The 16,505-nt window shown below is 47.8% G+C and overlaps 3 protein-coding genes across 3 annotated transcripts in view; 1 reads left to right on the top strand and 2 right to left on the bottom strand.

Moving 5' to 3' along the window:
- Window positions 1-5,021, top strand: part of TNNI3K (TNNI3 interacting kinase) — a 106,101-nt gene extending 101,080 nt beyond the window's left edge. Inside the window, exon 25 of the mRNA XM_064455777.1 lies at window positions 3,544-5,021. Coding sequence (XP_064311847.1) covers window positions 3,544-3,620 — 77 coding nt within the window. The 3' untranslated portion in view covers window positions 3,621-5,021. The remainder of the gene's footprint in view (window positions 1-3,543) is intronic.
- A 5,391-nt stretch (window positions 5,022-10,412) lies between these two features.
- Window positions 10,413-13,196, bottom strand: LOC135313921 (uncharacterized). Its single transcript, XM_064454828.1, has 2 exons — window positions 12,659-13,196; window positions 10,413-12,181 (listed from the first exon to the last, which is right to left on the bottom strand). Exons 1-2 carry the CDS (start codon window positions 13,193-13,195, stop codon window positions 12,110-12,112), a joined length of 609 nt encoding a protein of 202 aa, XP_064310898.1. The 5' UTR covers window position 13,196; the 3' UTR covers window positions 10,413-12,109.
- A 57-nt stretch (window positions 13,197-13,253) lies between these two features.
- ERICH3 (glutamate rich 3) overlaps window positions 13,254-16,505 on the bottom strand; it is a 44,708-nt gene continuing 41,456 nt past the window's right edge. Inside the window, exons 17-18 of the mRNA XM_064455776.1 lie at window positions 13,351-14,898; window positions 13,254-13,288 (exon numbers count right to left, since the gene is read on the bottom strand). Coding sequence (XP_064311846.1) covers window positions 13,254-13,288; window positions 13,351-14,898 — 1,583 coding nt within the window. The remainder of the gene's footprint in view (window positions 13,289-13,350; window positions 14,899-16,505) is intronic.

The following is a 16,505-nucleotide window of genomic DNA, read 5'->3' as shown; positions in this document are numbered from 1 at the left end:
TGGGCTTTGATGGACAACACAGACTTCTAAGGGCACACATACGCCACGGTTGCTGCCACCCAGGAGCGCTCAGCAGGAAAGTGTCTCTGTGTTTCCTGTGAACAGAGTTGTTCTGTGCTACATAAAGTCTCTGTTTCTCCGAGACACACCTGCTGAGTACATACCAGGAAAACATTGTTTTCTGTATGCTTTACGTTTACATACATTTTTCTGCATGTTCAAATGGCAACTGTGTTGAGTGGACCCACTGACTTTACGGCGTTGCCATCCTCACTCAGAGATTGCTGCTGTCCCCTGGCCTGGGGCCTTCTCACTCCTCTCCTGGCATCTGCTCCCTTTTCTGCCATTTTCAAACCTGTTTTGTCACCAGGACAGTTCAGTGTTTTGTTCTGCCCAAAACATGTATCAGAAGCTCATCAACTCATCGTCTTTGCTGTTTTTTACTGGCCTCAGCACACCCCTTGCACTCCTTCCTCTCCTCTGAACTGAGCACAGTAGGTGAGAAAAAGAGATAACCTGGTCATATAAATATTTACTGAGTACAATGCTAACAGCAGTGTTGCTATCATAACAAGTAGTAAGGTAATGACATTTGAACCTGGAAAAAGAACAAAAACTTTGTTATTAGTTGTTGTATGCGGATTCCACAGCTGCAGAGGGCAGTTCCTCAGGGCACAGCTTTCATCAGGTGCCTGGCAACTGGAAAACTCACGGAGGAAGAAAACAATAATGAAACAGAAATGTTTAGTGAACTCCTAGAATAAGACTATCCAGTCAGGACTGGAAAGGGTTTCTCAAGTCTGGATTAAAAAGGGACACAAGGGAATGAAGGGCTGATAAAGCAGAGACTCTCCATGGCTACATTTAAGCTGTGGGACTAAGGAGTGATTTCAAACTCCATTCATGAGACCTCAAGACTTATTTTCAAATACACCTGTTCCTTGAATTATAGTTTCCACAGAAGGGAACCAAAGTATGCGAGAGGCAAGGGAGATGGCCCCAGCCAGACCTCCACGTCGCTGGTGCAGCACAGCTTGATCACAGCCAAGAGCTGGCCAAGCTGAGCCTTGCGCTAACTCAGGTAACAATGGAAAAAACCAGAGTGGTGCAGAGGAAAGTGAAGATCCTGGCTACTAGATACAACAGACTGGAAATCTACTCCTTGCCACATACTTCATTTCAGCAGGCTTAACGCAGCTCAAGGTTGAGTCCTGCAGTGCCACCAAGGTATGTGTCTTGAGGAACAACAGAATCACCATCTTCTGTTGCAAAGCACCAAACCCAGCTGGTCTGGAGGCCCACGTAGCACTCTGCAGCCCAGCCACCCCTTGCTCTGACTGCATCCCATGCTTCAAGACCCTGGTAGAGTAATCAAGCCATTGCACTGCATAGTGGCACACCAGAAGGCAGAAAGCCCTGAGCCCTTTTTCATTAGAGTGCTTTGTCTAACTATGTGAATATTTGCACTCTTTATTTATGCCACATAAACTAATTTTGCTGCTGTCTCTCCCCATTCAGGTCCATTTTGATCTTTTTTATTTCTATTTGCTTTTTGCCTGATGTTTTCCATAATCCTCATTTGCACTTGCAGTCTGTAAACAAAAAAGAATGCATTTACTGTTTTCCTTTCTCAGTTAAAGCCCCGAAAGCACCCTGCACCCATTCCTGCAATCGCCTTTCTGATAGTGGACAATTTTCTTCACTGAGTATATTTGAAAATAGGATTTCTTCAAATAAATACAGCTCTGACTTCTTCGCTGAAAGTAAAGGACCTGCTCTTCACAGAAAGTTTCACCAATTGTGAGTTAAAGAGTAAGCTGAAAACAGTGAAATCATGAGGCAGTACGCAATGCCCAGAGACAACTCTATATCCTCTAAAATTTAAGAGAGGTGTAAATGCGGAGTTTGACTTTGGCTTCTCTGTGCTCACTACAGCCCTCAGATGCTGGCAGACAAGCTCATGATGCTGCTGCAACAGTCACCAACAGCGTTTCCCAACTGGAAAGGCAGCCCTGGCAAGGTTTGCAGCACAGAAAGTGTCCTTGTGTCCTGCAACACAAGGAAGTGCATGCACTCGCTGAGTGGTTACACGACAGTGCCAGCCCAGGCTGTGGTATAGCACAGCATCATCCCTCTTGGCACTTGGAAAGGGCACCATCCATCTGAGAAGAGGCACATCACTGGCAGGCAAGAAAGGACCCCTGGGAGTGATGCAAGCCAAGCATCCTCATGGTCTTGATCCTGGCTGGGATGAAACTCACAGGCACTGCAAGGAAAAGAAAAAAACACAGGGTGTGGTCGAGGGGGTTGGAAACGTGAAAGCATGTATTAAAGCAAAGGTTCCCCACTGTGTGGCAGCAGTAAGGCAAATGGAAGTGATGGTGGAGCTTGTGGCCAGTCTCCCACCCAGCGCGATCAGTGTACTGTGGCACACTGCAAAGTATCGGCACTACGGCTGGAGAGGTCCTCAAAAGTACATCCTGCTCTTGTAACGTGCCCCGTCGCAGACCATCGTTCCTCACATAGTCAGTGACACACCACGGCTTTGGCTTCAGCGATGACACAGGCTACCTTTACCTCACAGGTCACATTCAGCACACACGAGAACAGTCACAGCGTTAAGGCTCAGCATATTTAGGATATGAGTGAGATTCCCTTAAGGAAAGCTTTGCTGCCAGCTTCCAAAGTATAGTGTGTCATGATTAGGAGATAATCCAAGGTTGCTTGTGGATTACAGTTTAGGGACGCTGTGGTCAGCGCTGTTATAATTACCAGAGTCTTAGTTTTGTGTAGCTGTGTGTATTTTACATTTGGCAATAGGAGTTTGGCACACAGGAGTGTTAGCAATGTTTTCTAAGCCTTCTCCCATCCCACCCTGTGCCCCAGAAAGTTTTCCTGTTCTAGTTTCTCTGCTTTCTTGTTTCCCAAGCATCTGAGTATCTCCGCACAATGCCTAGTTATCATGAAATCTGAGTTGGCTCCACTGGATTTTTAATGTTAGTACAATAAAATGAGAAGTGTGGGAGCAGGTGACCAATGACACCATGCAAAGGGAGAAATGGTTTCTTTGGCACTGTTGGAGCAGCTCATTGGAAATACAGTGCTGGCAAGAGCAGTTGTTTTCTGTTTTGTAGTGTCAAGAATTAAAGTATTTTAAGAATACTAATCAGAATGCTTACCCTGAGCCCTCCAAAGCTCTAGTTGAAAAGCCAAAAGGTATTTTTTTTAATGGCAAACTTCCACTGTGTTATTAAAACATTGAGATTCATGTTTTTATGTCAGTCACCAAAGCTTCATTGTGCTTGATTATTGTGAATTCATTGCATGAGTGGCAGGGTCCGTTTACTTCCTATTTAAATTTTTCCTCAGCAGATGATATCGAATGGAGATCTGCAGACAGCAAAAAGGTGTCAGCATGATCTGTGCCTATTTATCTCAAAATGATATGCACATTATTTTATTGACACTGTCACTGCAGGGAAAGGTCGGGGAAGAACCACTGCTATGTTGAGCCACACGTGAACTTCTCTCTGCATCTTGCAGGCTACGTGTCGGACCCCATGAGTACCATGAGGTTTCATTCCTGCAGCAGCAGTGGCAGCTTTGAAGAAAGCAGCTGACAGCATGAACCGTCCGCCTGCAGAGAGACTCGCCATCCACCGGCAGCAACAGTTCTCACCTCAGCCTAAATCCCAGGCATCGTGTGTTACAATGAAGATCCCTAAACTGAACAGCTTTATTTGTTGATGGCAAATGTCCCTGTCGTAAGTTCTGCTCTAGCATCTTTCTCTGCTGACCTGCTTGAGCACTGGGGGTTTTTTGGTGGTGTGCATCTATTCTTTAATGAAGTGAATGTCCGGAAGGAATGCTGCACTTTCATCTCAGCATTAATAATTTGAAGAGATGAAAGTAAAAATGTATCTGTTATAGTCTCAGAGCCCCAAGGCAAGCTGTTATTACCTTGGACTGCACTAAGGTGTGGGGCTATCAGGCCCTCCCTGATTAGTAGGTGCCAGGGAGCTGTCAGCCCAGTCCCTATCAAGAAGAGCAGCCTGTCGCTCCCCACCACCTCACAGGCCACCACAGAGGCAAAGTTGTTCTTGCTCCCAGCTTCTGAACCAGATTTAGTTTCTTTCTTGAGTTCCCCAGAGTCCCAGACACATCCCATGTTTCATTTTCTTCACCATGGGCTCACACAAGTCCCCAGCGCTGCAGCCCTACAGCTGCAGCTCATCAGAGCCCTGATCTTTGGATGCTTTCCTGCTCGCTGAGAATAAAATTATATTTGGGGGGTCATCCTAATTGTACTCTTCCAGACATTTGTGTTTTCTTATCCACTTTCTTGTTTTGGTTTGAGTGATTGTTTTTCCCAAAGAGTGTAAGTTTTCATTCATACATTTGCTTACAAAAAGCAACACAGGTACTCCAAAACAAACTTTAAACCAGAAGGAAGATATGCAAAATTGTGTCACAAATACGATAATCTTGACACAGTGCAAAGTTGCATTCTTGACTCGAAGCAAAACTGCAGCAGAGTGCCATCTAGCGCGTGCTGAGCTAGATGAGTGCCATGGCTGGCTTTGCAAAAGCAACTCTGATCACTGGAAATAAAAAAAAAAAAAACCAGGTAGGTCAGGAGAACTTGAACTTGTCTTCTAGAAGCAATTACAGAGTTAATTATGCCGTTATTTTTCTGGGGTCTTTTTTTCAAATTAGCAAAATTTAGCTGCAAGCGATCCTGCTTTAATATTATTCATTAACTGGATTCAAAGACACCACTGTCTTCTTGGCTGAGTAGAAATCAGTGTTCATGATTGCTGTGTGTTGCTCTGTGGATATTATTCAGGATGTTGGTTTCTCATGACGGTGATCCCTGAACCAATGTCTGTGGTGAGGCATCATGCAGTGCAACACACATGAACTATAAATGTGTAATAGGCTCTACGGACTCACATCTTCCATGCACGTCATTAATTTTAGAATCCTGAAGCAATAAAAACAGGGAAAATCTCAATTAGCCAGTTTTACAGGTGTTTCTTCATTTGTTTTGTTTCATTTGCTGAAAAATTAAATGGGGCAGAAAGGGAAATAAAGCTGCACGTCAAGTGTTGCAGATCTGCTGTCAGCCTCCAGTACTGCCCAGCGGTTACTTTCTGTTCGGTTCAGTTCACGTTTCAGTTGCAGTCTCATTTACACCAACAGTCTGCTCGGCTAATGTGAATGTCAGAAGAAATACACAGAAAGGTCTGGGATGCAGCTTAATAGAGGACTCGTTGGGCTCTGCATGAAATTCCCCAGCCCCCATAAGAAATACACCTGGGAAAACCTTCCCATTGCTGCGAGCGCCCGCTCGGTGAGCATCCCGTCCCGCTCTGCCCTGGCAGAGGCAGAAGAGTGGGCTGCCTCAGCGCCTGGCTGGGAAGGGCAGACGACTGCCAGCACCAGCTCCTCTGCTCCAGTGCCAGCCTCTGAGCCCTCGCTGTGGTCTGCGGACTAACACAGAGCCACCTCGCCCAACCAAGAGGAACACATTTTTATATTGAGTTTCATGAGAGGGGGCCTTGCAAGGCACTGCTCTTGCTTTCAGCTCTTTCTCTCTGACTCACCCATCTTCCTTTCCGTGGCAGAACTCAGAAAGCTCTGACACTCATACTCACGAAACATTGTCATTAGCTCTGAATCCCACCAACACACATCATGGCAGCCTCTTCCTCCCTGAGGCTGAGACAGGATTTTTTGTGACCAGATAGCCCTCTCAGTTTAACACCTAAATGTTGTCAAACTGAGGAATTCAGTGCAGCAAAAAAAGAAAGCATCAGTGCAGCATCCTGGCTGCAGACCAGTTTTTTCGGGGGACTAAACACTGCTTACCACAAGGAGGGAGCTGCTGACAGCCTGTTGCACTTCCCTGGGCGCTGTCTTGACTTTCAGAGATGATGAGCATTTACTCTCAGCGTGCCTCTGGAAAAATCCATAGAGAACTCTCCACGCCATCTTTGCAAAGCTTTAGCAATAAGTCAGTGTCACAATATGGGCAATGCTATGTCAAATCACTAAGAGCTTTAATAAAAACAAGCAAGAGGAATCTGCAGGCTTTCCCATGGATCAAAGGAGACCATCAAGCTAATGGTATCTTTTCAAACCAATGGTTAACTTTGTTATTTTGCAAATGCCTTGTCTGGCAGGTATGTTTCCCATTATGGCTATCGAATTTGTGCAGCTTATGGCTTGAAACAGGATTAGCCAACGAGACAGGAGATACCCCTGCACAAGGACTCCGCTAACACTGCTGCATCGAAGCTGAGGGGCAGGCACATCTGCACGACAAAATGCAAAGAGCCAGAATTTGTTCAGGTTAAAAACATCCCCCTTGACCCTTTCCTATTTTTGGATCCTGAAAGCAGAAAGAATGTAAAGCACACTGAAATTAGTATTCTGACCTCTTGGATAAATCCCTGGGTGTAAATAAAGGAGGACTCTGAAGAAATGCCAGTTCATTGCTAACAAACATTTCTGACCTTGGTGCTAACAGCCTCCAGGTCAAACATGACGTTACCAACACACACTGAATTCAGCCGTTCTGTTGTCCTTCCCCTGTAACAATCCAACGGCCACACCACACACCACAGCAAAACAACGTCCAGATTTCTTTGCAACTAGAGGAAACGTGTTGTATTCTTCCTAGAAGTAAAAGCAACACAGGAAATTGGCATGCTTTGAGGAAAGACGTGCAGAGCAGACGGGAGAAGGTGCATTTGGGATGCTGTTGAAAATTCCCTACCTGACTATCTAATAGACCATATATTTCATATGGTAGAGCTACCGACGAACAGATAAGGAATAAGCTGAAGAAGGGAGGGGTGGACAGAGATTAGATGTCATTCCTTGGTTTTTGCACTGGCCAGTATATGAGACACTAACAGGGCAGAAAGGATCAATTGACATATCCAGAAAAATCAGTTCCAGCATTAATTTTCCTTTACAACAGGAATTTTTTCTTACAAATACCTCTGCACTATGTCTTTTTCCCTTGCTTAAAACAATCATGCGATGACTCTTCATTAATACAGCAGCTGTATCTGAAAACCAGAAGCTAAACTGGATTAGAGAACAGAAAATAGACCAAGGAAAGTAGACTTCGTTTGCATTAATACCTCTGTGCACTCGCTTATACCCGAGCTGCTTGGTATGATCTCTGAGCACTTCCTTGGAAAGTGTTAGAAGTGGATAGAGGGAAACAACAACAACCCAAAACCAAACAACAACAACAAAAAAAAAGCTTTTGAAGGCAAAACTTTTATAGTTTAGAAAGCTATTTGCAAGGCCAACTTCTTGCAAATAATTCTAGTAATTAAAATCACTGGCTCCTTGAAGAAAGCAATGTCTTAGTTAATTGGTCTCTATAGAAGAAACATCAGGCTTCGGGGGAAAGTGTGTTTCGTAGGAGTGATCCGTTATTAATACAAATGAAAATTCTGAAAAATGTAAATTACTGAATAGAACATGCTCTAAAGTTGTTTGCAGGAGTTAAACTAGTTTGTGCCGTTCCCAGAGAAGCCCAAGGAGTCCAGCACACTGAAATATTTATAAAGAATGAGACTCTCCAAGGATTCTTACCCTGTTTTTAGGACCAGCCAGTGCCTGCTAGCTGTGGCGATATTTCAAATGGTTTAACATATCAGTAATAGATGATCTAGAAGAAAATAAACTGGTGTCCAACCAAACAAGTGCTTGCACCACAACCAGGAGCGAGTCGGCACCTCACAGCAGAGGCTGTGCTGCCCCAGCCACGCAGCAGGGCTGTGCCAGCAGAGACCTGGCCTGGCGGCAGCCCACAGAGCCAGAGGCGTTTTCCTGCAGGGTGGCCCCCGCCAGTGGCCCGAGCGGCTTCAGCGAGCCCAAGGCACGGCAGGGCCACCTGGGAGGCTCAGCTGGCACAGCCCAGCCAGGCAGGCAGAGGGGTCAGTCGCGCTTCATTTCTAGGGCTGAGCCCACAAAACACTCCAGAAAATTTCCAGCTGGAGAAATCCACCTTGTGGCATGAGTGCTTGTTTAGGACAGAGGCACGCACCACCTGAAGGTGCTCCCCACTGCAAACCGTCCAGGCGATGGCTGTGAAGATCACCGGCTCACATCCCTCCTAGCAATGCCAGAGGCTTGGCACCTGGTGCCAGGAGCTGGGCTTCAATGGCATTTTTTTTGAGTGGTGAAACGCACCTATTTAGCCTGTGTTATGCCACAAGGTATGATTTCAGCTGTGTAAGCTGGTAGGGACACATTTGAAGCACAATCATCGGCATCCAGTGACAAGCTACTGAGAATACCTGACAGTTTAGGGAGTTAAAGAAAGCCTCTGTGATGAGCCAAAAATGAGTTTTGCCAGTGGCCACACTGTTAGATAGTTTGCTTTTCTCACGTATGTTCAGTTTAATAATTAGTCTCCTTTTTTTTGGTGCACACCTTGTTTTTCCCTAAGTGCCACCTGCATTTTTTTCACTTTGAAGTTAATTACTAACTAGCAATGGAGAGAAGAGCAGAAGTTACCAAGGGTAGCATTTCCAAAACCATAAAATTATCCTTTTTGATGGCTTTGCACCTTACCAAAGTCCACCTGCTCAGACAACAGGCATACCCACGTTTTGAATGTAAAACAAACTGTACGTCTTTAGCAGCCACGCCAACAGCAATAGAGCAGCTCTCTGAAGCTGAAATTGCCACATTCCACTCAATTCCGTAACTGGGTCAAGTCCTCTGACCATTTTAGAAATCAGTTGCCTTAAAGGAGCCAGACACGTGAGCAGTAATGCAATGTCCCAGGCACAAATCTGGCTCATGTCACACCACGGCCATGTTGTACCAACGAGCTGCCCGTGGCACTGCCGGCGGGCAGAACGTGTGAGGGAAAAGGTGAGTACACGACCGGGGAGAAAGAGTCTGGCGCATCGCGGGGGTGAGCTGTCAGGATGGGTAAGGGCTGTTTCCTTACCACACATCAAACCTCACCCGTATCTATCCTGCAAATGTAGTTGTCAGAAAAAAGGATGAGAGAAAACAGATGATCTCATCAATATGATATGAGCTCAGAAATTATGGAGTGTTCTTGGGAAACTTGGGGGTTCTTTCTCTCCGTATATAAAACCAGAATATTTGAAATGTAGGGGTTTTTTAGAGCAATGCAAGAACTTGTAGAGCCAGCATGTCCCTAACCAAAGGATTCATTTCCCCAGTTGTTGAAATCATACGCACAAATGCCATTTATAAATATTTTAAGTATTTTAAATAATGAATTGTCAGCTTTCCAGTTCCTTACAGTCACTACTGCATTATTCATCTGGGACTTCCCTGATGGCCCAGGTCTTCGGCAGCCCAAGAGTGTCTTGGGAGTTCAGCTGCCCCTTGGTTACCAACTCTTGCCGCCTTTTCTGAAAGGCTGAGTGGATTGAGTTAAGTCATCTGCTGCTGCTGCAAACTCATACTGCCACTTAATCATCTTCAGCATGCTCTGAATGCCAAATTTCTTTAAAGGACGCTTCTGCCACAAGGAAGGAACCCTCCTTCCTGGCTGAAGTGTTGGGAGTGGAGGCTGGTGGCTGGCGAGAGGCTGCACTAAGAGGGAGGAGAAACCTGCTTCAGAGACTGCTGCCAGCCCTGAGGACTACCTGCCCCCGGCAGCCCCAGTCACAGCACGCCTGGGCTCCCAGCTGTCCCACCTCTGCATTGCGCTCCCATCGCTCAGCACCCGCTGTAGAGCAGCCCCTCGAAAGGAAGCGCTCGGGCAGGGCCGTAGCGCGGAGGGGACCTGTGCCTCAGGCGGGGCAGGGCTGCTCGGGGCTCCTGCGTGGCTGCAGCTCCCCAACGTGACACAGAGCCAGCGCTGGAGTGGGGACCCCACTCCTGGTGCTCTCGATTTGCAGAACAAGAGTATTATTTAAGAGTATTTTGAGATGCTCTGCAGATCACTCCGGCACTCGCCTACAACAAATGGAACAAACCTCTTACCTCTCGCGTTTTCATCCTGTGCTCGGTAAAGCAGCTAAATGTCAAATAAGCCAATGAGGTTCATGACCTGCCCAAGTACAGCCTTAGTTTTAATCCTGACCCTTCCAGGGAATCCCTGCTAAGGCAAATCCCAGCACTCGTCCCTCTGCCTTTGTTTCTCTGCTACACTTGAATTGCAAACCATGTATATGAGCGTGCTTTGTAAATGGCTTTGGCACAGTCATGCTGACAAGCCACAGGCATTTGCTTTGCAGGGGTATCTGCATAATGCAGTTTTAGCAGCGCAGATATTCAGTCCGACATGAGCCATTCAGTTAGAAAGCAGAAATAAATACTGAAGACCAGTCCCTACTTGACTGGCAAGTATTATTCTTACAATGACATCATCTGCAAAAATTCAAGGAACTACACAGTCTGGTACAGGTTTTTTATAGACCCAAGTAAATGTGCAGGTGTGCATATGTATACAGAAAAAACAAACCTCTGGAGAAGGTCCTTAGCATGAATTTAAATCCTGAACACTTTACATACCAGGTGTATTCAACTGTGGAGTATGAAAACACCGATTATCTATTTACTGCACATTTTTTTATATTGAACAACACTGAAAATGTCTTGGTCCAGTGAATAAGCCACTTCTGATTTTACAGATATTCCCTGGTTAAAAGGAAAAGACCATTGCTCAATGGTCAAAAGTCAAATATGTGCTTTTAAGCAAATATTGCATATCTTGCACAGAATAAACATTTCAACCGCACCACTCAGGATCACTTGATGCAATGCTTTCATCTGAACTGCTGAGGACTGTAAAGTCGTTATTACTCTGTTTTGTCTACTTTTCTCTTTCAAAGCACTTCCTGGTATCCAGACTGAAGATATAAATGCAACCATCTTTAGTACAGGAGGGAACAAACATGAATTACTTGATTGAATTACATTTCAATTTCCTATCCCATGTATACTGATCTTAAGTGACTTACAGTAACAATCGACTCAAAATCCTACTCATTTCAGTTCCATTTCACGATCTGAGAACGCAGTTATAGTCCCCCTGAGTAGGGGTAGAGCACCCTGCAGCCCACCGAGCAATGCCTGCCAGGCTGCTGCGCACCCAGCCCTGGACGCCATGGCCTGGCAGGGTCTCAGGGAGCCCTCGGAGGTGCAGGAGAGCTAAAAGGGAGACTCTGACAGTGGAGATCCACAGCCAGCGCTGGGCTGGAACAGCTTTACACTGACCACCCCTCCTGCAGTTTCAGCACAGACTCTGTGGGACCAGGGAAGCTACTCCTGACTGACACCAGCAAAAGCAAAAGGTCAGGCTTTATTCATTCATAAATATGAGTTAAAATTGTTCTGATTTAACAATTTTCAACAACATTTCAAAGTTCCAAGAACACCCTGAAGTGTGGCCAGCAACAAGCCTCGATGCTGGAGGGCTCGCCTGCCTGTAACATGGGGTGGCGGCAGCCCCCACACTAGAAACCCCTGTGTAAGGCCGCCATCCCCACTGTGATCCTGCTATTCCACATCTCTGCTGAACACTTACACTCTTAAGAGAATCAAAGCACTGATGTGCACAGGTGCCCTATGCACAGCAATGAAGAGACAGGCCTGACACACAGCAAAGAGTCTGCAGTTCAGAAAGGCTAATGACACACAGAAAAAATGCAGTCAGTACATAGACACAGATACAGTCAAACACAGGCACTTTGTACAGACAAACTACTTGTCCTACAGAAACACGTACACCATATTTGTCCTCAGCCCTCCCGCCCACCAGCCAACAGAAGCAAGTGGTGCCTGGGGGAGGAGGGGAGGTTCAGGCAGTCCAATATTTCTCTGTGTTTTGGGAAAAACAAGCATGACAGCTGTGGAACAATCCTTGCGATTACTGTCTTCGTAATTACGAAGGAGTGCTGTTTCCTGGGCTGGCATATACAGGCTTGTTTCATTTGTCTGCTGCACACTGAGAAGCTGCTCTAGTAAAATGTGACAGATGGTTGTGGTCTTGTGGAGTAAAATAATGGAGTGAACATCCCAACCAGCACAAATCTACAGCGATTTGTGTAAATGTTGCAGGATACAGCACTGAAGGAGCTCCAGAAAAAGCTTAGAGGAGAGTTTCTTCCCCATCCTGGGGCTGTACCAAGGGAAAGACAACTGCATCTGGGTTTACAACACCCTACAAAACAACAAGAAAAACATTAGCTTTGCAGAAAACATGCAAACTTTGAACTACTGAGACACTGCTGTAACAGATTTCCTACAAGCAGATGCCAGAGTAACCACAGAAGCTGAGTGCTGCTGTTGACCTGGAGTGTCAGAGCCAGGAGGTGCTGCCAAGGCCCACCTGCTGCCACCAGTGCCGGGCATGCTGGGTGGCGGGAGCTGCTCTGCGTGGTTGGAGGGGCCACACGACTGAGGGGCTGTAAGCATTAGTGCCAGAGCAAAGATATTTGCAACAAGATTTTGGGAACAGGAAAGAATGCAGAAGCTGCCACCCAAACGGATTTATCATCCCTTACCCCAGCTACCAGCAGCTAGTACTTAAGGAAAGTACAAGGAACGGGAGGAAGTGGTGCATCCTCTGCTTCTGACAGGGACCAGTGTGGGGACTTGAGTGGGCACGGGGGCAGCGGCCGACCCACACAGGACTCACCTCATAGGGACCGTGGCTTCTCTCGCCTGTGTCAGCGGCTCCTGGGGCATCTGGGCTCCCTCCAATGGGACTGTCCTTCCTCTGCTCCCTGACCCCAGAAGTGCTCCATGCACTCTCCGAGACACACGCTACCTCTCTTTCTCTCATGTTTTCAAGGAGGCCTCGCTGCTCCCCCTCAGCTTTCACTCGCACCTGCTCTGTTCCCTCCTGCAGCCTGTCCTTGTCCCCCACCACCCCTGTCCCAGGAGCTGCCAACTGTGGCTGGGTGCCCTGGCACAGCCCCTTGCCTCCTGTGGACCCTCTCCCCTTTGGCTCTGATCCCCCATCCCCATGTCCAGGGGTGCTCAGGGAGGTTTCTGCAATCGGCTGCTCCCCAAGGGACATCACTCCACATGGTTCTTCATGTTGTGAGGACAGGAGACTTGCTGTACCCCACTCCCACTCCACCTCACCCTGGCCGTCAGCCCCTGCTGGCACTGGCCCCCTTCCCTCGCACCCCAGCGCTGCCTCCTGGCTCACCCCTTGCCCGTAGGCCATGGCTCCATCAGCCCCCCCTTCCCTGTCCCTCCCAGACTCCCCAGCTGCACCCCTTTCCTCAGCTGACACCACCTCTGCCGCCCCCGTCACACCCTGTCCCCCCCACACTGCTCCTGTCACCCCTTCCTGTGCCACCTCCCCATCGCCCATCCCACCATCCCCAGCCACCACCACCTCCTGCCCTGCTGCCTCCCTGACCAGCGCCAGCTCCCCTGCCACTCCCTCAGCCAGAGCCCCTCGCCCTGCCTGGCCACCCATCACAGCACCAGCCACCATTCCTGTCTCCCCTGCCCCGCTCACACACAGCCCCAGGGCTGGCAGCACCGCTTCATCTACCACCCCCTCACCAGGAGGCTTCTCCTTCCCTTTCTCTTTAGCATACTCCAGCAATCCCTCCATCCCAGCTGCCAGCTCCTTTGGACCTGCTGCTCCATCCGTGACCTCCTCTCCACCTCCTGACTCTGCTCTGGCTGTCTCCGCAGGTACTCCCATCACCCCTCCATCAGGTTTTTCTTCTACTGCCCTCTCTGTCTTTGCCCTGCTGCCTAGAGATGGGTTTCCACTCGAAAGTGCTTCTGCTGAGCCCTCCTCCTCCTCTGCTGTTGTGGTCTCCTCCAACTGAGGTGACCCTTCACTTACAAGATCCCCTCCAGCATCCACCAGTGCCTCTAACCCAGGTGCTACTTGCAACATGGGACCCTTGCCAGGCTCCACAGACTCCTCCATTGCGTCCTCTGCTCTCAGGAGAGACCTCTCTTCTACTTCTGATACCTTGCCAGTCTCAGATGTTGCTACTCCTATGGTAGCTTTCCCCATCTCCATCCACTCTTCCCCTGATGCTTTCAGCTGGGAAAACTCATTTGGCTTTACAAAGTCTTCTCCTTTAGGCACTGCTTCTCCCATGCAAACGTTTGTATCCTCTAATGTTTCCGGGAGAGCCCCAAGCTTCTCCACAGCCTCCTCCCCTTCAGAAATGGCTTCTTCTACAGACCCTTCTCCTTCAGGGCCAACTACCCTGGCAATCTCTTCTTCTGCCAAGCTGGCATCCCCCACAGCCTCCTCTCCCTCAGACACAGCACATGCCACAACGCCTTTCCCTGCAAAACCTCCTTCCTCCATGGCTTCCTCTGCCTCAGACACCGTCTCACCCACCACCTCCTTCACGGGAGGCCCTGTTGCTGCGGAGGCCTCCTCCACAGCTTCTTCTCCCTCACAGACCTCCCCAGCCACCTCCTGCTCAGACACTGTGCCATCTGCCTCCCTGCCCAGCAGTGTCCCCACCCCTGCTGGCTCCTCTCCCCCAGGTGCTTGCTCTCCCAGTGCTGCCTTGCTCTCCATCCCCTCCATCAGAACTTCCTGCTCCCCCAGTGCCACCTCTGCACCGGACTCCATTCCCTTCCCTGACCCCTTTCCTTTGAGATCTTCTTCTGCCATGGCACTCTCCTCAGGTGCAGATTCCTCCACTGCAAGCTGACCCTCTGCCTGCAGCACAGCCAATGTGTCTTCCTTGGGCAGCAAATCTCCTGCCCATGCTATTTCTTCTCCTGCCTCTTTGGTGAGAGCATCTCCTTCCTCAGCAACAAAATCTTCCTTCTCAAGAGTGTGTCTCTCCCCTACCATCTGCCCTTCTCGTACCACTTGTTCTGATGCCTTCTGCACATCAAGTGTTCTTGTTCCTTCTGCCAAGAAAGCTCCATCTGGTGCTATTAAGAAATAATCAAAACATTAGTTTTATTGAGAACTGAGTTAGTGTTAAGGCTGTTTTACAGGGTTGTTATTAAAGATGCTATCTCTCCCAAGCAATGAAGGGACATCAGCATGGTGACAAGAAGGAAACTTGCTGTGCTGCTTCTCATCATGCACCTGTGCTCTGACTACATTTTTAGTCCTGCCGTTCTGGCATCTGGCATAACTAATTTAAGCAAAAATGTTGATGTATGACCAGCTTTCAACTCTGACAGTTCTGCCTGCCCTGCCTTCTCTCCCTCCTTCCCTCACCTGCCTAGCAGGGAGCTCAGGTGTGTGTACGAAATAGCTATAAGCTTGACAGTAACATTCAAAAATTCAGAAATAGGTGGTAAATCACTGATGTAAAATATGCACACACAGGAAGAATAATACTCAGCTGTTCATGTAAAATGGGTAATTGCATCCCATCAATTCTGTAATTATTCCAGGGGAATAATACAGGGTCGATTCCTGCCCCCTGGGAACTTAACAGCAATGCCGGGATTGAGTTTGGCACTCCAGGACCTGTCCCTGGGCAGGCACCCCCAGCAGCCTGTGCTGCTGCACCAGTGTTCTGTACAAATGTGGCACGTTCCCATTCTTTAGAAAATGAGAAGTTTTGTGCCACTGAAAGGAGCAAGGAGCAATGTCTTTCTCAAGCTACCATTTCTCAAACCGGGCAAAGGCTGTCTTGCCCCAGATCATGCCCCACTGTTCTTGACTTATTTTACTGTCTTGCACTACTGCTGCACTCCACAGTTACTGCTTTTTGCTGCCTGCTTGGGCAACTGCCTGTGCAGATAGACCCTATCTCTGGAACGGCAGCCAGAGAAGACTCCAGGTGACATACAGGCCCGGAGGACACTATTTGTCCAGCCCATCTCTGCCAGCAGAGCGGAGCTTGTGTCCGGTTTCCCACAACCCTTCCACTGGCCTTGCAGCTCCCCACTGCCACTCTGCCCTCCTGTCCTTCAGAGCTGGACCCAATCCACTCACAGGGCAGATCTGCTGTAGAGGAAAGCAGAAGGTGCGCAAGGCAGCTCAAGCAGCTGCAGACAGTAAAGGAACCAGAAGAAGAAAGGACAGGCTGAGAAGAGAGTTTCCAGAGAGAGAATGGAGGTTGTGGAAGGGGAGGAAAGAGCACAGCAGGTTGTTTCCTCCCACCAGACCACACATCACCTGAACACTAGATCGCACTTTAAAATCAAAAACTACATTTTGTATTATGCGAAATTGTACCTTCATCCAAGATGAATCCTGCACCAGGTTTGTTGTTTATGTTTACTACTAGCTTTCTGTTCCTTATATTTTAAAATTTTTCTTCTTTTATACATATATACACATGTATACATAAAAATCAGTTATCAATCACTATCATATTTTTACAGCACTCATACTGAAAATCCTACCTCCTGAATCTGGGGTTGCTCAGGCCCACTATCAAAATCAGTAACATGTAATCATTTTAAAAAATTCTAATGTAAGTTTTGGTACGAAATTAAATAAAACATCCCAAACTGTCATCCCAACTCAGAGTTAAATATTACTGTCTCCACAAAAGCATAGTGTCTGAACTGTCCAG

This window comes from Phalacrocorax carbo, chromosome 6 (genome assembly GCF_963921805.1).
Source record: "Phalacrocorax carbo chromosome 6, bPhaCar2.1, whole genome shotgun sequence".
NCBI lineage: Eukaryota > Metazoa > Chordata > Aves > Suliformes > Phalacrocoracidae > Phalacrocorax > Phalacrocorax carbo.
The sequence above is the reverse complement of the archived record's forward strand: the minus strand, read 5'-3'. Positions and strand labels throughout refer to the sequence as shown.

Excerpts from the sequence above, each read along its gene's own strand:
- LOC135313921 (XM_064454828.1), bottom strand. The coding sequence starts at position 13,195 with ATGGCCTACGGGCAAGGGGTGAGCCAGGAGGCAGCGCTGGGGTGCGAG. Across the intron at positions 12,182-12,658 it reads GAAGCCACGGTCCCTATGAG|GGTGTTGTAAACCCAGATGC; the intron begins GTGAGTCCTGTG and ends GTTGTTTTGTAG.